Source organism: Lagopus leucura, unplaced genomic scaffold, assembly GCF_019238085.1.
Source record: "Lagopus leucura isolate 7727_CA_CO unplaced genomic scaffold, USGS_WTPT01 Super-Scaffold_100002, whole genome shotgun sequence".
NCBI lineage: Eukaryota > Metazoa > Chordata > Aves > Galliformes > Phasianidae > Lagopus > Lagopus leucura.
The window spans coordinates 52,604,660-52,619,744 of NW_024962263.1; the positions used below are offsets into that span (position 1 = coordinate 52,604,660).

At 37.2% G+C, this 15,085-nt stretch overlaps 1 protein-coding gene across 4 annotated transcripts in view; it reads right to left on the minus strand.

The window, feature by feature from the left end:
- The window catches only part of RB1CC1 (RB1 inducible coiled-coil 1), a 70,645-nt gene that overhangs the window by 19,405 nt on the left and 36,155 nt on the right, over positions 1 to 15,085 (minus strand). For all 4 annotated transcript variants that reach the window (XM_042869140.1, XM_042869139.1, XM_042869141.1 and 1 more), the window contains 6 exons: positions 12,583 to 12,769; positions 12,421 to 12,502; positions 11,672 to 11,733; positions 10,721 to 10,824; positions 8,552 to 8,678; positions 458 to 2,373 (listed from right to left, as the gene is read on the minus strand). In XM_042869140.1, the coding sequence (XP_042725074.1) occupies positions 458 to 2,373; positions 8,552 to 8,678; positions 10,721 to 10,824; positions 11,672 to 11,733; positions 12,421 to 12,502; positions 12,583 to 12,769 (2,478 nt within the window). The remainder of the gene's footprint in view (positions 1 to 457; positions 2,374 to 8,551; positions 8,679 to 10,720; positions 10,825 to 11,671; positions 11,734 to 12,420; positions 12,503 to 12,582; positions 12,770 to 15,085) is intronic.

Below are 15,085 nucleotides of genomic sequence, written 5' to 3' on the forward strand. Positions count from 1 at the left end.
CCCTCAGCTGTTCACATATTCTCATGCAGTTTTTCATGGCAACATCAGCACCTCCATAAGCATATAGTCAATCAGTATAAGAACGTTATCAACCCAAAAGTTAGGAACCACATGGTGTCACAGCACTAGAGCCAGAGCAAAGGATGCAACAGGAGAAGTAGGCTAAGATCATCAAAAATTGAATTTCAGGCAATTGTAATAATATTCCTTAGCATAGCATTACAAAACTGAAAACCTTACTTCTTGTCCGAAAATAATACGTAAAAGACATCTGGCAAACTTTGTGACTAACTGCACATAGGAATGTCACTACCTACAAAATGAAAGTAACTTGAATAAAAAAAACATACTATTACAAATGTATAGAAGTTTCACTTAATTCAGTGTATTCATGCTGCAATATGCAGTAATTACTTTAGAATACAAAGATAGCACAGCAACTTAATCCTTACAGTACCTCTGATTTACTTGCATCTCAAGTTGTTGTATTTTTTCCAAAAGCCCTTTTTCAACAGCTTCCTTTTGTAATTCAAATTCTTTACAAGCAGTTTGTACGGCATCTTCTTTTTCAGAATTGAGTTTCTGAATCAGCAACTGCTTGTCTTGCTCTTGGTTAGATACTAACAGATCTTTCTCTTCCTTAAGCCTATGGATGATAGCTTCATATTTTTCCTGCTGCTCACAAAGTGCCATTTTTTCTGTTTTTTCCTTTTCTAGGGCATTTTTTTCCAACTCTAACTTACACTGCAGTTCTGTTATTTGATCTGAAAGTCTTTTTTCTGCTTCAGAAGTTTTTTGATGCAAAACTGTTACTTTGTTTAGTTCAGTTCTAAGCAAATTTGATTCTTCTTCATATCTGTCTACCAGCTCGGAAATGCATTGATCTTTCTCAATTGTCATTAAAGTTCTTAGTTCTGATAAGCCCACTTGATATTCATCACTGCTAACTTGTATCTTACTGTTTAATTTCTCTATCTCTTTTTTTAAGCTTTCAGTTTCCTTATCAATCTGAGATTTTAAGGTCTCTTGTTGCTGGTTTCTGCTTTCTTCCAAGAGAAGCTTCATTTCATCAGTTTCTGCTTCTTTCAGGGCAAGTTCAACTTCTAATTTACACCTCAAATCAGACAGATCTGAAACTTTGAGTTTTAACTCTTCTACCTGCTGTTGTTTCTCTTGCACAATTGCTGCATGAGATTCCTGCATTTGTTCAAGTCTATGCTGGTTCTCTTTTTTTAATTGATCTAAACTGTCCTTGTGCTCAGCAAGCACCTTCTCAAATTCCTGTAAATGCCTGGCCTGAAGGTTGTTTTCCAGTTCTTTTAAACGGCTTTGTTCTAAACTCTGGAGTTCTGCCCTCAGGAGCTGTAGTTTTTCATCATTTTCAACATGAAGTTTTTTCAAGTCTTCGAGTACTATCTCACGTGACTGTCTCAGTTTCTTAATTTCAGAATTCTGTGTCTCCATTTGGCATTCCAATTCATGTAGCTTCTGATCTTTTTCATTCTGAAGGGAAACTACAGCTTCCTTTTCATTTTTCACCATCGCAAATTCATTGTTCTTATTCTGAAGTACTTCTTCAAGGCCTAACAAGTCACCTTTTAACTTTACAATCTTTTTCTTGCTTTCCTCATCATCCTCCAGTAATTTATTAATTTTGGTTTCATATTCACTTTTCAGAGACTGCAGTTCTTTTTGATGTTTATCTTTTAGTGTTTTTTCAAGTGAAAGTTTTACCTTTTCAATAGTATTTACTATTTCTAATGAAGTGCATTTTAAAGAATTAGAAAAGTCACACTGTTCTTTTTGTACAAGTGTTCTAAAGTGGCAAAGATCTTCTTTTATACCTCTTAGACGTACTTTTGAATCTTGAGCAATTACCTTACACTTCTCCATGCAAACACTACGAGAAGCATTTTCTACTGAAATGTCCTTTACGCAAGAACCCGTGTCTTGCATACGTCTACTATCTATTGCATTGATAACTGAAGAATAAAGAGATTCCACCATCATTTCAGGACTCTGTGGATCACTTATAGCATTAGGAGAGACTGGATTTTCTTCTATGACAAATTCATTTACTGCTGACATAAAGTCAGATTCTGGACTTTCTGCTAATGAATCCAAGTCCAATGATCCTTGCTTGAGAGCTTGCTCCAGGTTCGGGTGGGCAATAGTTTCAAAATCAAATGTATGAGCATCAATGCTGTCTGGTGACAATTCCTCTAGTGGAGCAGGGGGACACACAGGAGGACACAGGGGACCCTGAAGACTGAGCGATGGAGGAGTTCTGGAAGAGGTAGCAATTGTGGTTCCTGTTGTACTTTCCATCCTTGGTGTAGTAGCAGACTGTGGTGATGTTTGACTATTGGAAGCCTGCAAGTTAAAAAAAATGCAGAACAAGTATTTAAGGTGATAGGTAAAAGTCCTGGCAAATGTTTGAAACTGATTAAAAATTATCAGGCAAAAGTAAAATGAACAAGTCAGTCTTATCTGTAAGGATGAAAAATAAATAACTTAAAAATTCAACTAAAAATAGCAGAAATTGCAAATGGTACTTTTCTGAAAATTATTGGAAAATTGCACACATACCTAATTACCAAGAGCCCATTTATATAGAAATTCTACAATAATCCCATACAATTGTATTTGAAAGGAGTCAAATGTAAGTTTGGATGATAACAAAAAAACTGAAGTAATCATAAACAGACATTCTTTGTTTCCTGACAAACAAAATTGGTTTTTCCTAATAATTTTGTTAGTTAAATTACTTTTTTTTGCTTGTACAGCTTTATAAACCAGGGTAATTCAGTCATTGATAACGAATATTAAATTAAGAAGGTTTACCACAAATTTTAGTATAACAAAATTGTTGCCTTGTTCAGATCTAAGGATATCACACTTTGAGTAGATTTATTTTTCCCATGTTGCTTCCAACACTACTAATTTCTGTCATTTTGCCTAGGGACACTGGAATAAAACCCAGGCCTGATTCTGGAGCTCCAGATCATTCAGTCTTCAAATGAATGACTACGGTTTATACGGAATAACTATCTGTAATCTTGCTCGTGTCTCTTTTCCAAAGAACATGTGCTGACTCTCATGCTGTCTTTAGTCATCACAAATGAATACACATCATAAGAGACAACTTAAAGAGCAACATTCCTTTTGGTAAAGGTATTAATAGTCCATATTTCAACACCTGCCTTGGGATCAACTTGCTTTTTAACTACAGAAATTTAGAGAGGAACATGTTGAAAGATACGGTATATGGTGACAAATGGACTCAAATCATACGCTTTAAGCAACAAGCATTTAACATTGATAAACCAGAGCTTCAATTGTAATAAAAGCTAGCATCAGAGACGTCATAAACAAAAAACACTTCAGGGAGTGAATATTCTAAGGTTCTACACGCAAAGCAAAGATGGAATCAATTCCAGTGTGGTCCTGCAGGAGTACCAAGAAGGTAGAGAATAACTATAATAGCACAAAGAGTAAAAAACACAACTCTTCACTGTGTGGAGCAATAGTCTGTAGGGAGCTTGTTAAAAATTGTGGTTGAAAAAATTCCACGCTCTGCAATGGCTGTTGTGAGCTGTAGTTGCATTACCAGATTATAGCCTCATGAAGAATAAAGCCTCACATTTAGAGGAATTGAAACTAGATCGAAGACAGTTGACTGTTGCCTATTCCTCTGAAAACCTAATGTCTGCCATTTACAGCCTATAGGCAGCAATCAACATATATGTCATATGCTGTTATTCCCATGATAATGAAGGAACAGGAGTTCAGAGGAAGAAAAGAAAAATAGGAAGCATAGAGAATAGTAGAGCTAATTTAAGTTCTGCAGTGTTGCTGGGTTACATATATTGCCTTGGTTATGTTACTAGATAATCTCATGGACAAGGAACTGGGCAATTCTTTTAAGGATTACAAACAGTGCTGAATTTTGAACTCAACTAGAACAAGCTGTAGATTCATAATCTCATTTGAAAAGCCAGCTTCTCTTACAAGAGCAATTTTTAATACCACAGGATTGAAAGTGTTAATTACCTGGTACCTATGAAGATGACACCTTAATCATCTTATCTCAGTCCTACAGGCACCTTAACTTTCTCTTAGATATCTTTAGACTAATCGCTGATCCGATTAAACTCTATCAGAAAAATGAAAGGGCACAGCAATCTCTTTGGTGTGAGGCCATTAAACAGAATAAGCAGAAAGCACTAAAAGCACATTTCAAAATTAACAAATTATTTAAAGACCAATGTTGTTCATGATGTATGGTGTGTGGAGGTATGATGTAATATTAGAAGAAACTCACCAGACAATGACACATTTCATCATTAGCATTCCATGAACTTAAAAGCTGTCATAATAAGATTTAAGGAGACACAGAACACACTAACATCTCCAAAACGGTATTGGAATCCCTCTCTGACTTGTTCTTTGTTCACCTGGCTGCACTCACAGCTTTCCTCTCCTGCCTAAGGCAAATGCATGAAGACCATCCTCCTGCATCAGCAAGAAGAGCTAAACTCCGAATCAGACAACTCAACTGCTGCATTAACAACATGCATGAGAAAAACTTTTGTAGTCCAACTTGATGAACCAAGCTTCTACTGCCACTTGTTTTTAATAGAAAGCTGAGGTTATAGAACCACAAAATGACTTAGGTTGGAAGTCACCTTAAAAATCAACTAGTTCCTATCCCCAGTGGTCTGATGGGCCTCCCTGGGCAAATACTGTGGGCTACACAGGCAAAATTCAGTGCTCACTGAGTCATCAGCAAGCTGGGTAGATCTTACAGTTCACAAACAACTTGCAGGAGCGTGAAGATGAAGTCATTTTCAGGACTATTATTAAATATTGATTCATCTTGCTAGTCATGTAGTGCAAATTCCCAGCAACATTAAGGATAAGAAAAGGATACTTCATACTCTTTCAGTAATTCTAAGCAAAAGCACAAAGATATGCAAAAATAGTATGTATATACATACATAAAACTAAAAAAAAAAAAAAAAAAAGACACTTCTAGACTGTTTGCAAACCAAAGCAACACAGAGAAGAGACCTAATGTCTTTCATTAGGTGATAACAACAACACAAAGAAAATCATTTCAATAGGCCTATTTGCTTCAGTACAGAAAAGTGTTCAAATGAATCATCAAAATCACAGACAGAAATAAGCGCTTTCAAGATGACATCATGAGTGTTCCAGCTCTGATTGTGCAATGTAATTTACTCTATGGATAGAGACAATTACCCAAATCTGTCTGGGCATTTGACATTTCTGAGTCAGCCAAGAATCCAAAATGGTCAAAGCACAGCAAAAGAAAAGTGTGGAAAGAACAGATTCTCCTGACTTAGCAAGCATCTTTTTTGTGAAGCCATAAGCTAATAAAAATGTCTCAGATAAACAAGTCTGAATCAATTTCTAGATGGATTTTCGGAATACTAAAAATGATTAAGGTGGAATAAGTAAGGCAACTTTTCTTTTTCTTGTTCCAATGTTATGTATTTTGAATTAAAGCTACTGTTTTGACTGATCTCACGTTTTCCTTACACTGTAAGCTTTTGTGAATAATAAATTCCCTAGAAAATGTGTCACTAAGAAATTTCAGGATGCTTTCAGCTGGAAGTGGACATTTACATATCATAGTGTGATCTGCTGAATGAATATGTTCAGAAAACTCACAGCTGCCACCATTCTTAGCCATTTCATTGTCTAATACAGTGAAAAGGCCCTAAAATACTTATTCATAACAGTTGCTCATAAAGAAATCAATTTTCATTAAGAAAGAAGTGACACACTTTCTTACACTTCAGATCAAAAAGAAGCCCAGATCTCATATTCTACATAGAATTATAAGGTTGGAAAGGACCTGCAAGATCATCTAGTCCAACTGTGCTCCCATTACCATTGCTACCACAAGCACTAAACCATCTCTCGCAGCTCCTCATCCAGACGCATCTTGAACACTGCCAGGGACAGCGACTCCAACAGCTCCCTGAGCAGCCATTCCAGTGCCTGACCACCCTCTGAGAGAAAAAGCTCTTCCTTATGTAACCTATCTAACCTAAACCTCCTCTGGTACAACTTGTGGCCATTTCCTCGGGTCCTGTTTGTCCCATGGCAAAGAGGCCAAACCACTCCTTATCACAACCTCCCTTCAGGAAGTTGTACAGTGCAATGAGGTCTCCCCTGAGCCTCCTCTTCTCCAGACTGAACAATCCCAGCTCCCTCAGCTGCTCCTCACAGGACTTGTGCTCCAGACCCCTCACCAGTTTCGCTGCCCTTCTCTGGACATGTTCCAGGGCCTCAATGTCTTTCCTGTAGCGAGGTGCACAAAACTGAACACAATACTCAAGGTGCAGCCTCACCAGCACTGAATAAGGGGGATGATCACCTCCCTGCTCCTGATTGCCACACTAATTTCTGATTTCTAATTATTTCTAATTAGAAAAAATTTCTAATGCAGGCCAGAATGTTGTTGGTCCTCTTGGCCACCTGGGCACACTGTCGGCTCATGTTCAGCCGAGCATCAACCAACACCCCCAGATCCCTTTCCTCTTCACAGTCATCCAACCACTCATCCCCAAGCCTATAGCACTGCATGGGGTTGTTGTGGTCAAAGAGCACTTGGCCTTGTTGAACCTCACCCCATTCATCTCAGCCCAGTGATCCAGCTTATTTAGATCCCTCAGAAGGGTCCCCCTACCCTCAGGCAGATCAACACCACCTCCCAACTTGGTGCCATCTGCAAACTTACTGAGCGTTACTCACTCAATCCCCTCATCTGGGTCATCAGTAAAGATATTAAACAAGATGGGCCCCAATACCAACCCCTGGGGGACACCACTTGAATAAGGTCACCAGCTGCACTTAACTCCATTAACCACTACCCATCGGGCATGGCCCTCTAGCCAGTTCCTTACCCAAAGAATGAATCAAAGACTTACAGTAAATCTCATGTTCAAGTTTCAGAGGGGTAAAAAGACAGAGGACTTCACATATCTGCTTTAAGCAGGAATTATCTCATTCAAAATTTCACATGCACATGACTTTGAGTACAAAATAAAAATAATAACAGTAACAGCCCCTTCAATGTATATACAATAAACTTAACTAGGACCATGGCGTTGTGAAGCGAATTGCACAAGGTTAGTACTAGAAAGCATCAAAATGCATCTGAACACTTATATTCTAGGTTATAACATGGAATCCTGCAAAATATTCAACTGCAGGAGGTCAATCTGAAGCACTAAACTTTACATAAAATGTTAAACACTGCTTAAGTCCCCAGAATAGGTTACAATCAGAAGCTAAAAGGATCCTATTTGGTGTACAATGAATGTTAGAGGCAGAATGTGTAGAAGCAACCTAAAGTGACTGACAGGCTTCTCTTTCTAGGGGAAGAATCTGCTTGATAGGTGGAGGAAGAGGAGGAAAAGGTAGGGGTTTTTGTTTGTTTGTTTGTTTTGTTTTTGTTTTGTTTTTAAGCTATCTGTTCCCTGTAAACTCAAAGGACTGCATATAACACTTCCCCAGAAAGCAGGACTGCAACCAGCAGTTTTCAGATTAATGGCTACAACCAGTCATGGGGTCCCTGAATTCTCCCTTATCTTTCTGGGGCAGAAAGACTTAAACATTGAAAACTACCAAAGAAGTAACAAGCTTATAGAATCACAGAATCACTCAGGTTGGAAAAGACCTCAAAGACCATCAAGTCCAACCACAACCTAACCATACTACCTTAACAGCCCTCCTCTGAATCATGTCCCTGAGCACCACATCCAAACCCATCCAGGGATGGCGACTCAACCACCTCCCTGGGGAGCCTATTCCAGTGCTTAACAACCCTTTCTGGAAACAAGTTTTTCCTGATATCCAACCCGAACTTACCCTGGTGCAACTTAAGGCCATTTCCCCTTGTCCTGTCACCTGTCACCAGTGAGAAGCGACCAACCCTGGTCTCACTGTAAGCACTTTTCAGATATTGGAAGAGAGCAATAAGGTCTCCCCTCAGCTTCCTTCTCCCCAGACTGAACATCCCCAGTTCCTTCAGTTTCTCCTCATAGGGCATACTCTCCAAGCCCTTCACAAGCATTGTTGCCCTTCTTTTTACCTGTCCAGCACCTCAGTGTCCCTTCTGTACTGAAGTGCCCAAAACGGAATATTTTTATATTTATGTTTGAAAAATACAAACGAGACAAAATACATACATTCAAAGAGGATCATAAAAATAGCAGAAAAATATGATCAGAATAATTCCACTGGACTATAATTTATTCTATTAATTTTACAAATTTTGTGGAATACAAGCATCTGATGTGTTGAAGGCATTTCATACCTTTAGACTATTTTCTAAATAGACTTACTTTACTTATTATGAAGTAAATTACTACTGTAAAGTTGTGTGATCAACTAATCTTCGCATCTGGAAAAACAAAGTACCTTCCTGAAGCAGATAAAACAACATTATGAAAATACACAGCTCTTTTTGAATAGAATATTCTATTTTTTTGGTTAAGAAAAATAAAAAGCATACCTTTTGTTCATTCAGCAGGTCAGTAATGGTTTGTGACATTTCATCCAAACTCTGCGCTGCTTTTACCAGGTTATGTAAAGCACGTACATGCTGGTGAAGAGGTTCAAAGTCACAAAGTATTGGAACCCTTAAAAACAACACAGGATATGTTTTTGGCACATTGTTACATCTAATATTCAAATGATTGATTTTTTTAATGTAGACATTCCAGCGAGACAAAGCTTCCCTCTAAATGAAGTTTATATTTTTTTCATTTCAAGTATTTAGCATAGAAAATTCACACAAGTACCTTTTATTTGTGCTTTAAATTAAGAACTTCAGAGCTCTTAAGGACCACATAATGATAAAAATAATGGGGAAGTACTGCATCAAAGTCTTTCCTTTCAAGACATACCAGAAGAGAACTGATGGTGATCAAATCTGTAACTGAAGCACCTATAATTGCAAATGGCTCAATTATTCTCTTCAGTTGGATTCTCTCCAATCCAGCTCCTACTTTGAAGCAGCAATTAATTCTATATTATTCTATTTAATTTAGGTTACCTATCACTGAAAAGACTGAACAACACGTTGTGATCACATTGCAAGTGTTGAAAAGTTACAGGTTTCCTAAACCTTTGAAAAAGTAACATTTCATTTTTCTTGAGAGCCTGTACTTCTAGAATATTTAATTTGTCTGGAATTGCTCCACTGAATTAATGAAACAGGAGTTCATTTAGACTAACAATACGACAAAAGCAGATAATGTTTCAATGTATTTTGCATTCTTTAGTCGAAATATATGGCATGTGGTATGTAGTATTATTCTTATGGAATTAATATTTCAGCAACTAGTTAAACTTAGAACCTCAGAAACTTTTCACTGAAGCACTGTATGAAAATGGAGGCATAATTTTAATCCTGAAGCTCCGGGAATCAGCAGTGATAGAGAAGAATCCCACTGCTCATCCTCAGCTTGCTTGCTTGCCAATTGTTTTCTTTGGGATGTTCAATTAAAGCACTGAAGAGACCACTGCTATAAAGTTTGTTCTGAAACTCAATGTGTATAAAGATGTGCGAAAGCTAGGCCTGTTCAAGTTATAAGTCCTCCACCTTCATCAACATTACCACCAAATGCAAGTCTGAACCCAGAAGCCAAGGTGAACACAACATAATCCCACCTCTATTGCCATCAAGTGGAAAGCTGTGTCACTACATCAGTCACGAACAGCTTTGTTACTGAATATTCTCTAATAGCATAACAAAATTCTTACTGGACTCAGAGAGCTTCCTAGGACGGTCATAAAATTCTCAGAACCCCCAAAATCATGATGTCAATATCGGCAATATATAAAACTATAGTTTACATTTTATCTTTAGAATCCCTGAGAAGCAAGTCTAACACTGTAACAAGAGAAATTAAAAGGGTTTATCAGCAAAATCATGATTGACAACAAATTCACTGTCAAGTAGGCTAAGCTCACTACACCTGTTGTTAATACCAGCAGACATAGCACCAGGAGGATCAACAGGACTCCAGAATCAAAAATAATACCAATACAACATAAAGATGAAAAATGCAATGAATTTCAATGCTGCACGCCAGTAACAGGTTTCAGGCTGATACTGTTGGCAAACCTAATAAATGACAACAGAGCATCTCCACGGGGACTTATTATTTTCTGTGGGATTTTGGCCTTAAAGCTGGAAAATGGAACTACAGCTCTGTTCTAACAGAACAATAGTCCACACATACAGCATCTCATTGTGGTGATACAGAGAAAGATCTCTTCTGACATAGGATCTTACACACCATACTTGTTCTTGCCTATTTCTTGCTTGCTAACTTGCTTAACATTACTCTATCTTATTTCTACAGGTTTAAAATACATGAATTTGAAAGCTTATTATCCATCATAGCAATGCTCAACATTAATTACACCTTAGTAGAGAATACATAGGACTGAGGTGCTCAGGTCATTTTAACTTGAGTACATGAAGCATACAAAGAACATACCTGTCCTATGTCAGCTAAAAGCATCACTTAAGAACGACACCAGTTTACAAAATATCACTGTCTGTTCCTTACATAAAAGATATCAGAGAGGGAGAGGGGGTCTGAATGAGGAGTGAGCAGGACAGAAAGGGAAGCCACTTCCACATCACATAGAGGTGAAAAAGGTGATTTACCTGAGTAACGGCTGAACTTCTGAAGGACAAAAAGACTGCAAAAATTGCAAGTCACTTAATGAGATATCTGGAAGCTCACTGTCAAATCTGCGAGGTTTTCTTGTCTGTATCAAGAAGAAATTAATTCATACATTGTTGATGATGATTACAAGATAACTAAGGGATTCAAAAGGAGTCTAATTCATAACAGATAAGTTAAACTATGATTTCTCTCATCAAAGACTTAATTCTCCTTTTAAACAAGCACATCTGGCCATACCCTCACAACCCTAAAGAATAAATATATAAACTCAAATTTATTGTTATCCATAGTGCCTCTGGCAGCAGCACTTTCTCCCTATTATTAAGCTTACTAAAGTTATTAAACAGACCACTAATGTTAAGGGATAAGAGATGACTCTGAAACTTAAGACTAACTTAATACACAAATACAGTCCAGTATTTAAAATACTAAAAAAAAAAAAAAAAAGTCAGCAATATTAGAATCAAAATATTTTACTTTAATTAACTAATCTGTGAGAAATTCAATAGGCAATGCTCAATTACAAACAAAAATTCTGTTCCACTCCTCCAGTAATCACAGGAAAAAAGGAAAACACTTGTTTTTACCAAATGATTAAATTTTAGGTCTATATTATTCAGAATATTGGATTAAATAAACAATTACTCCTCCTGGCCTTTGTTTTCCGAGCATCAACAAAAAACAATTTTTTAAATCAGTTCTACAGATGACTCCTTAAAAAGAACAAACTGATACACACTTTCCCACCACAATACAAGTTGGTAAACAGTGTTAATATAGGTCCCTTTTAATAGCAAAAAGTACACTGTCTAGCTATCTCATCTGTCAGGGCAATGTGACAGGTATACAACATGAATTACGCCTCATTTAAATTACTAAGTGCCGTTCACAAAAATGAAAGAAACGACAAAAAGATACTAAGTACATACACAAAAGGATGGAGGCCAGGAATCAAGTCCTCTGAACAAGCGATTCCTTAGAAAAGACTTCCCTGGGCAAAGAAAAAATGGTTATTTAAAAGGAATAAATGCAACATACAAACAATGCCTCAACAAAAAACAATTGAGCTATTGTAGTTCAACAATTGAACTAAATTTGAAGTTATTCCAAACATACTTTTTCTTAACAAAAAGTGGTGACAGAACCTCATGTAAAATCCACCATAAAAGCAGAGGCTTGAATGGTGTGATGAGTTCTATTTGCTTACTGTTCACCTTTTCAAAAGCCTCAGTTAATTCTTCAAAGTTGCTTCTTTGAAATCTTGCTAACTTCCTTTCCAAACATTTGATAACCTTTTACTCAATTCTCCTATTTAAAGAAAAAAACCTCTGGTCAAGTGTTCCAGACGTGCAACTTCAGCTTTTCATTCATTTTTTAAATGAATTACAGAGGATGCTGCACCAATGCTCAAATACTCAGTAATGATTTCAAAAGGATTCCTTTAAAGGAATCGTAAAGCTTGCAGAACACGTTCAAGCAGAAACTGCATTCAAGTGTAATAACATTTATTCTTTCAGGAGCATTAAACTAATGAGAACATTCACAGTATTTTTGATAAAATTATATGGAAAAACATAATCATACGCATATTTAAACTAAAACATAATGGAAGTATTTTATCTACTTCTGAAGAGAAATGTCATACTAAGCCACGGACCACAGAACAGGAAGTACTTACTGAACAGTTTACCAAAAGATTCTCTTTTTGCCCTTTCAGCTTCATATAGGTGTTTCCCATCATTTATTAAAGCACCTGCCCACTGTGAAATGGGAAATACATAGTTAGTTGTTAATTCATGCAGTGACACAAAGGTTTGAACCTGACATCTTGTTTACTTACCTCCCTGTAGTGTTTTATGAACATTTTTCTCCTCACAACCTCAACGACAGCTAAACAGTACATCTGAGGAACAGTACTGAGAGCCTCTACAACCTTGACCCTCTCTAAGAGTTCTGTCACAAGACGAAGCAATGCTTGCAGTTTCTCTCCATCTTGGTCAGCATGAAGCATTACAAAACAACACCACCTACAAAAGTAGGTTATACATTAGAAGATAACAACTTAGTCATCTCTTATGCATTTTAATTTCACTGAAATTAGCAGCATCTTTGGATCAAGTGAACAATTACATCATTTTACATGGGACAACAGCATTCTATCTGGAAGTACCAAATAATTTAGAATTCACTAATTGTCTTCTCCATTAATTTCTCCAATAAGGAAGTCTTGAAAGTGCTCCATAATTAACACTTAGTAGCATTTGAGTTAAGGTACTGTTTTTAATAAGTAGGTCTGAGCATATGTAACTTCATAATAAATGATAATGAAGTTTTATCCAGAAGAACTTAAAAAGAAGCTGCTATGTCTAGAAGAGACTAGTCTGTTTATAAGTCTTAAAAATATTTACAGAAAAGCATTAGTAAGAAATATTGAATGTGTGGATACTGTCTAACAGATAAGACAGACTGCCATCTACTCATTCATTACAAATAACTCTAACATCTAAAGCCACTCTTAACATACAAATTCCTATATTGAAAATCTGAACATTTATTCCATGGCCAACACAATTTTCAATCAGTCAGCAAAATAATTAAATCATAGTTTAACTACTGAAACAGTGCTAAAATTGAGAGACCGAAGAGAAACATTATAGTGATTTTTTTACACCAAAGAAGTCACTTTTAACTGTTAACTTTCTCACAGCAATGAGTAGCAAGAAAGAAGGAGAAGGCATTGCACGAATCCAACAAACATCCAGTGGAAGCACAAAAATGAAGTATTTTCTGTATACCACTGTTATAATGCTCCTTGAAAAAGCCAGGAGCTTGTGAATTCAAAAAAGAATTAATGGAAGAAATCTCCACCAGCAATTAACTACAAGTGAACTATTTCTGTAAGTAAATACTCTTAGACAAAAAGATTCCTTCTCACTAGATTCCCATTATGGTCACCTGCTACATACTGCTACTGAAGACAGACAAGCTAGAAGAATATTTGGTTTGACCCAGAATACAATACTTTGCTTTTCTTTTTGAAAATCTTCAGTATTCCATGAAATCTATTTTTCTTGCATTCACTCTCCCTGCCACATTAGCTTTTTCCTCCCAAGAGGATGCCAGCCTTTTCCTCTAATAACTCACTAGTTTGGTGCATAGCTACATAAATACTTTAACATACAGGAAATTAAAATGATATTTACAGTAAGCTATCTTCTAGGTACTAACTCCCATTACTTGTGAAAAATGGTGCCAAAAGAAAAAAACCATCTTTTCAGTAAGTTAAAGGCTGCTGTATAGACAAACTCCTATTCTGATCCACCAATAAGTAATTCTTAGTAATAAAGACATAACAGGATCACAGAATGGCCAGCGTTGGAAGAGACCTCAAGGATCGTGAATCTCCAAACCCCCTGCCACATGCAGGGCCACCAACCTCCACATTCAATACCAGACCAGGATGCCCAAGGCCCCATCCAATCTGGCCTTGAACACCTCCAGGGATGAGGCATCCACAACCTCTCTGGGCAGCCTGTTCCAGCACCTCACCACTCTCATAGTAAAGATCTTTGTCACTAGTGCACTGCTAATTTATTTTTTCCTGTATCTTGAAACTACCTCTTCTATACAAACTGTAATCTTGCCATGAAGAAAAAATTCTCCTTGATAGATATCTAATCCAGTGTGCAAGTCTATGGTTCTGTGAATACTGCTATAGAGTCCAAACCCTGTCTCTCCATGCAGGAACACCCAAACCATACATGTGAGAGCACTGTCCAAACTCTCCTTGAATTCTGGCAGTCTGGGGCTGTGATCGACATCCCCAGGGAACCTGTTCTGTGTCCACAGCCCTCCATATGAAACCCTGTTCCTAACCCCCTGCTGCCCCTCCCCTGACACAGCTCCATGCCATTCCCTCGGGCCCTGTCGCTGTCACAGAGAGCAGAGCTCAGGGCTGCCCTCCGCTCCCTGTGAGGAGGTGCAGCAGCCATGAGGGCTCCCCTTATCTCTCCTGCTCTGAACAAGGCATCTCACCCTCTTCTCTTGTGCTTCGCCCTCCAGACCTTCCATTAATATTGCTTAATTATTAATTGCTGACACAAATAGAACTATTTAAACAAAATCATTATACTGTGTATGTTCCCTACACATCTGACATAACATTAAAATTTGAGTTGTTTAGTAGCTTGAAATAGTTTAGTAGTGTGAAAAACTTTATCACTGAGCAATACATAATAATTACTGGCTGTGTCACACAGCAACGATGCTCACATGAAAAATATTACTTTTTTTTTTTTTAAGTTAGTATAATTATTTTTCATTAACTGCTAGTAAATCACAAA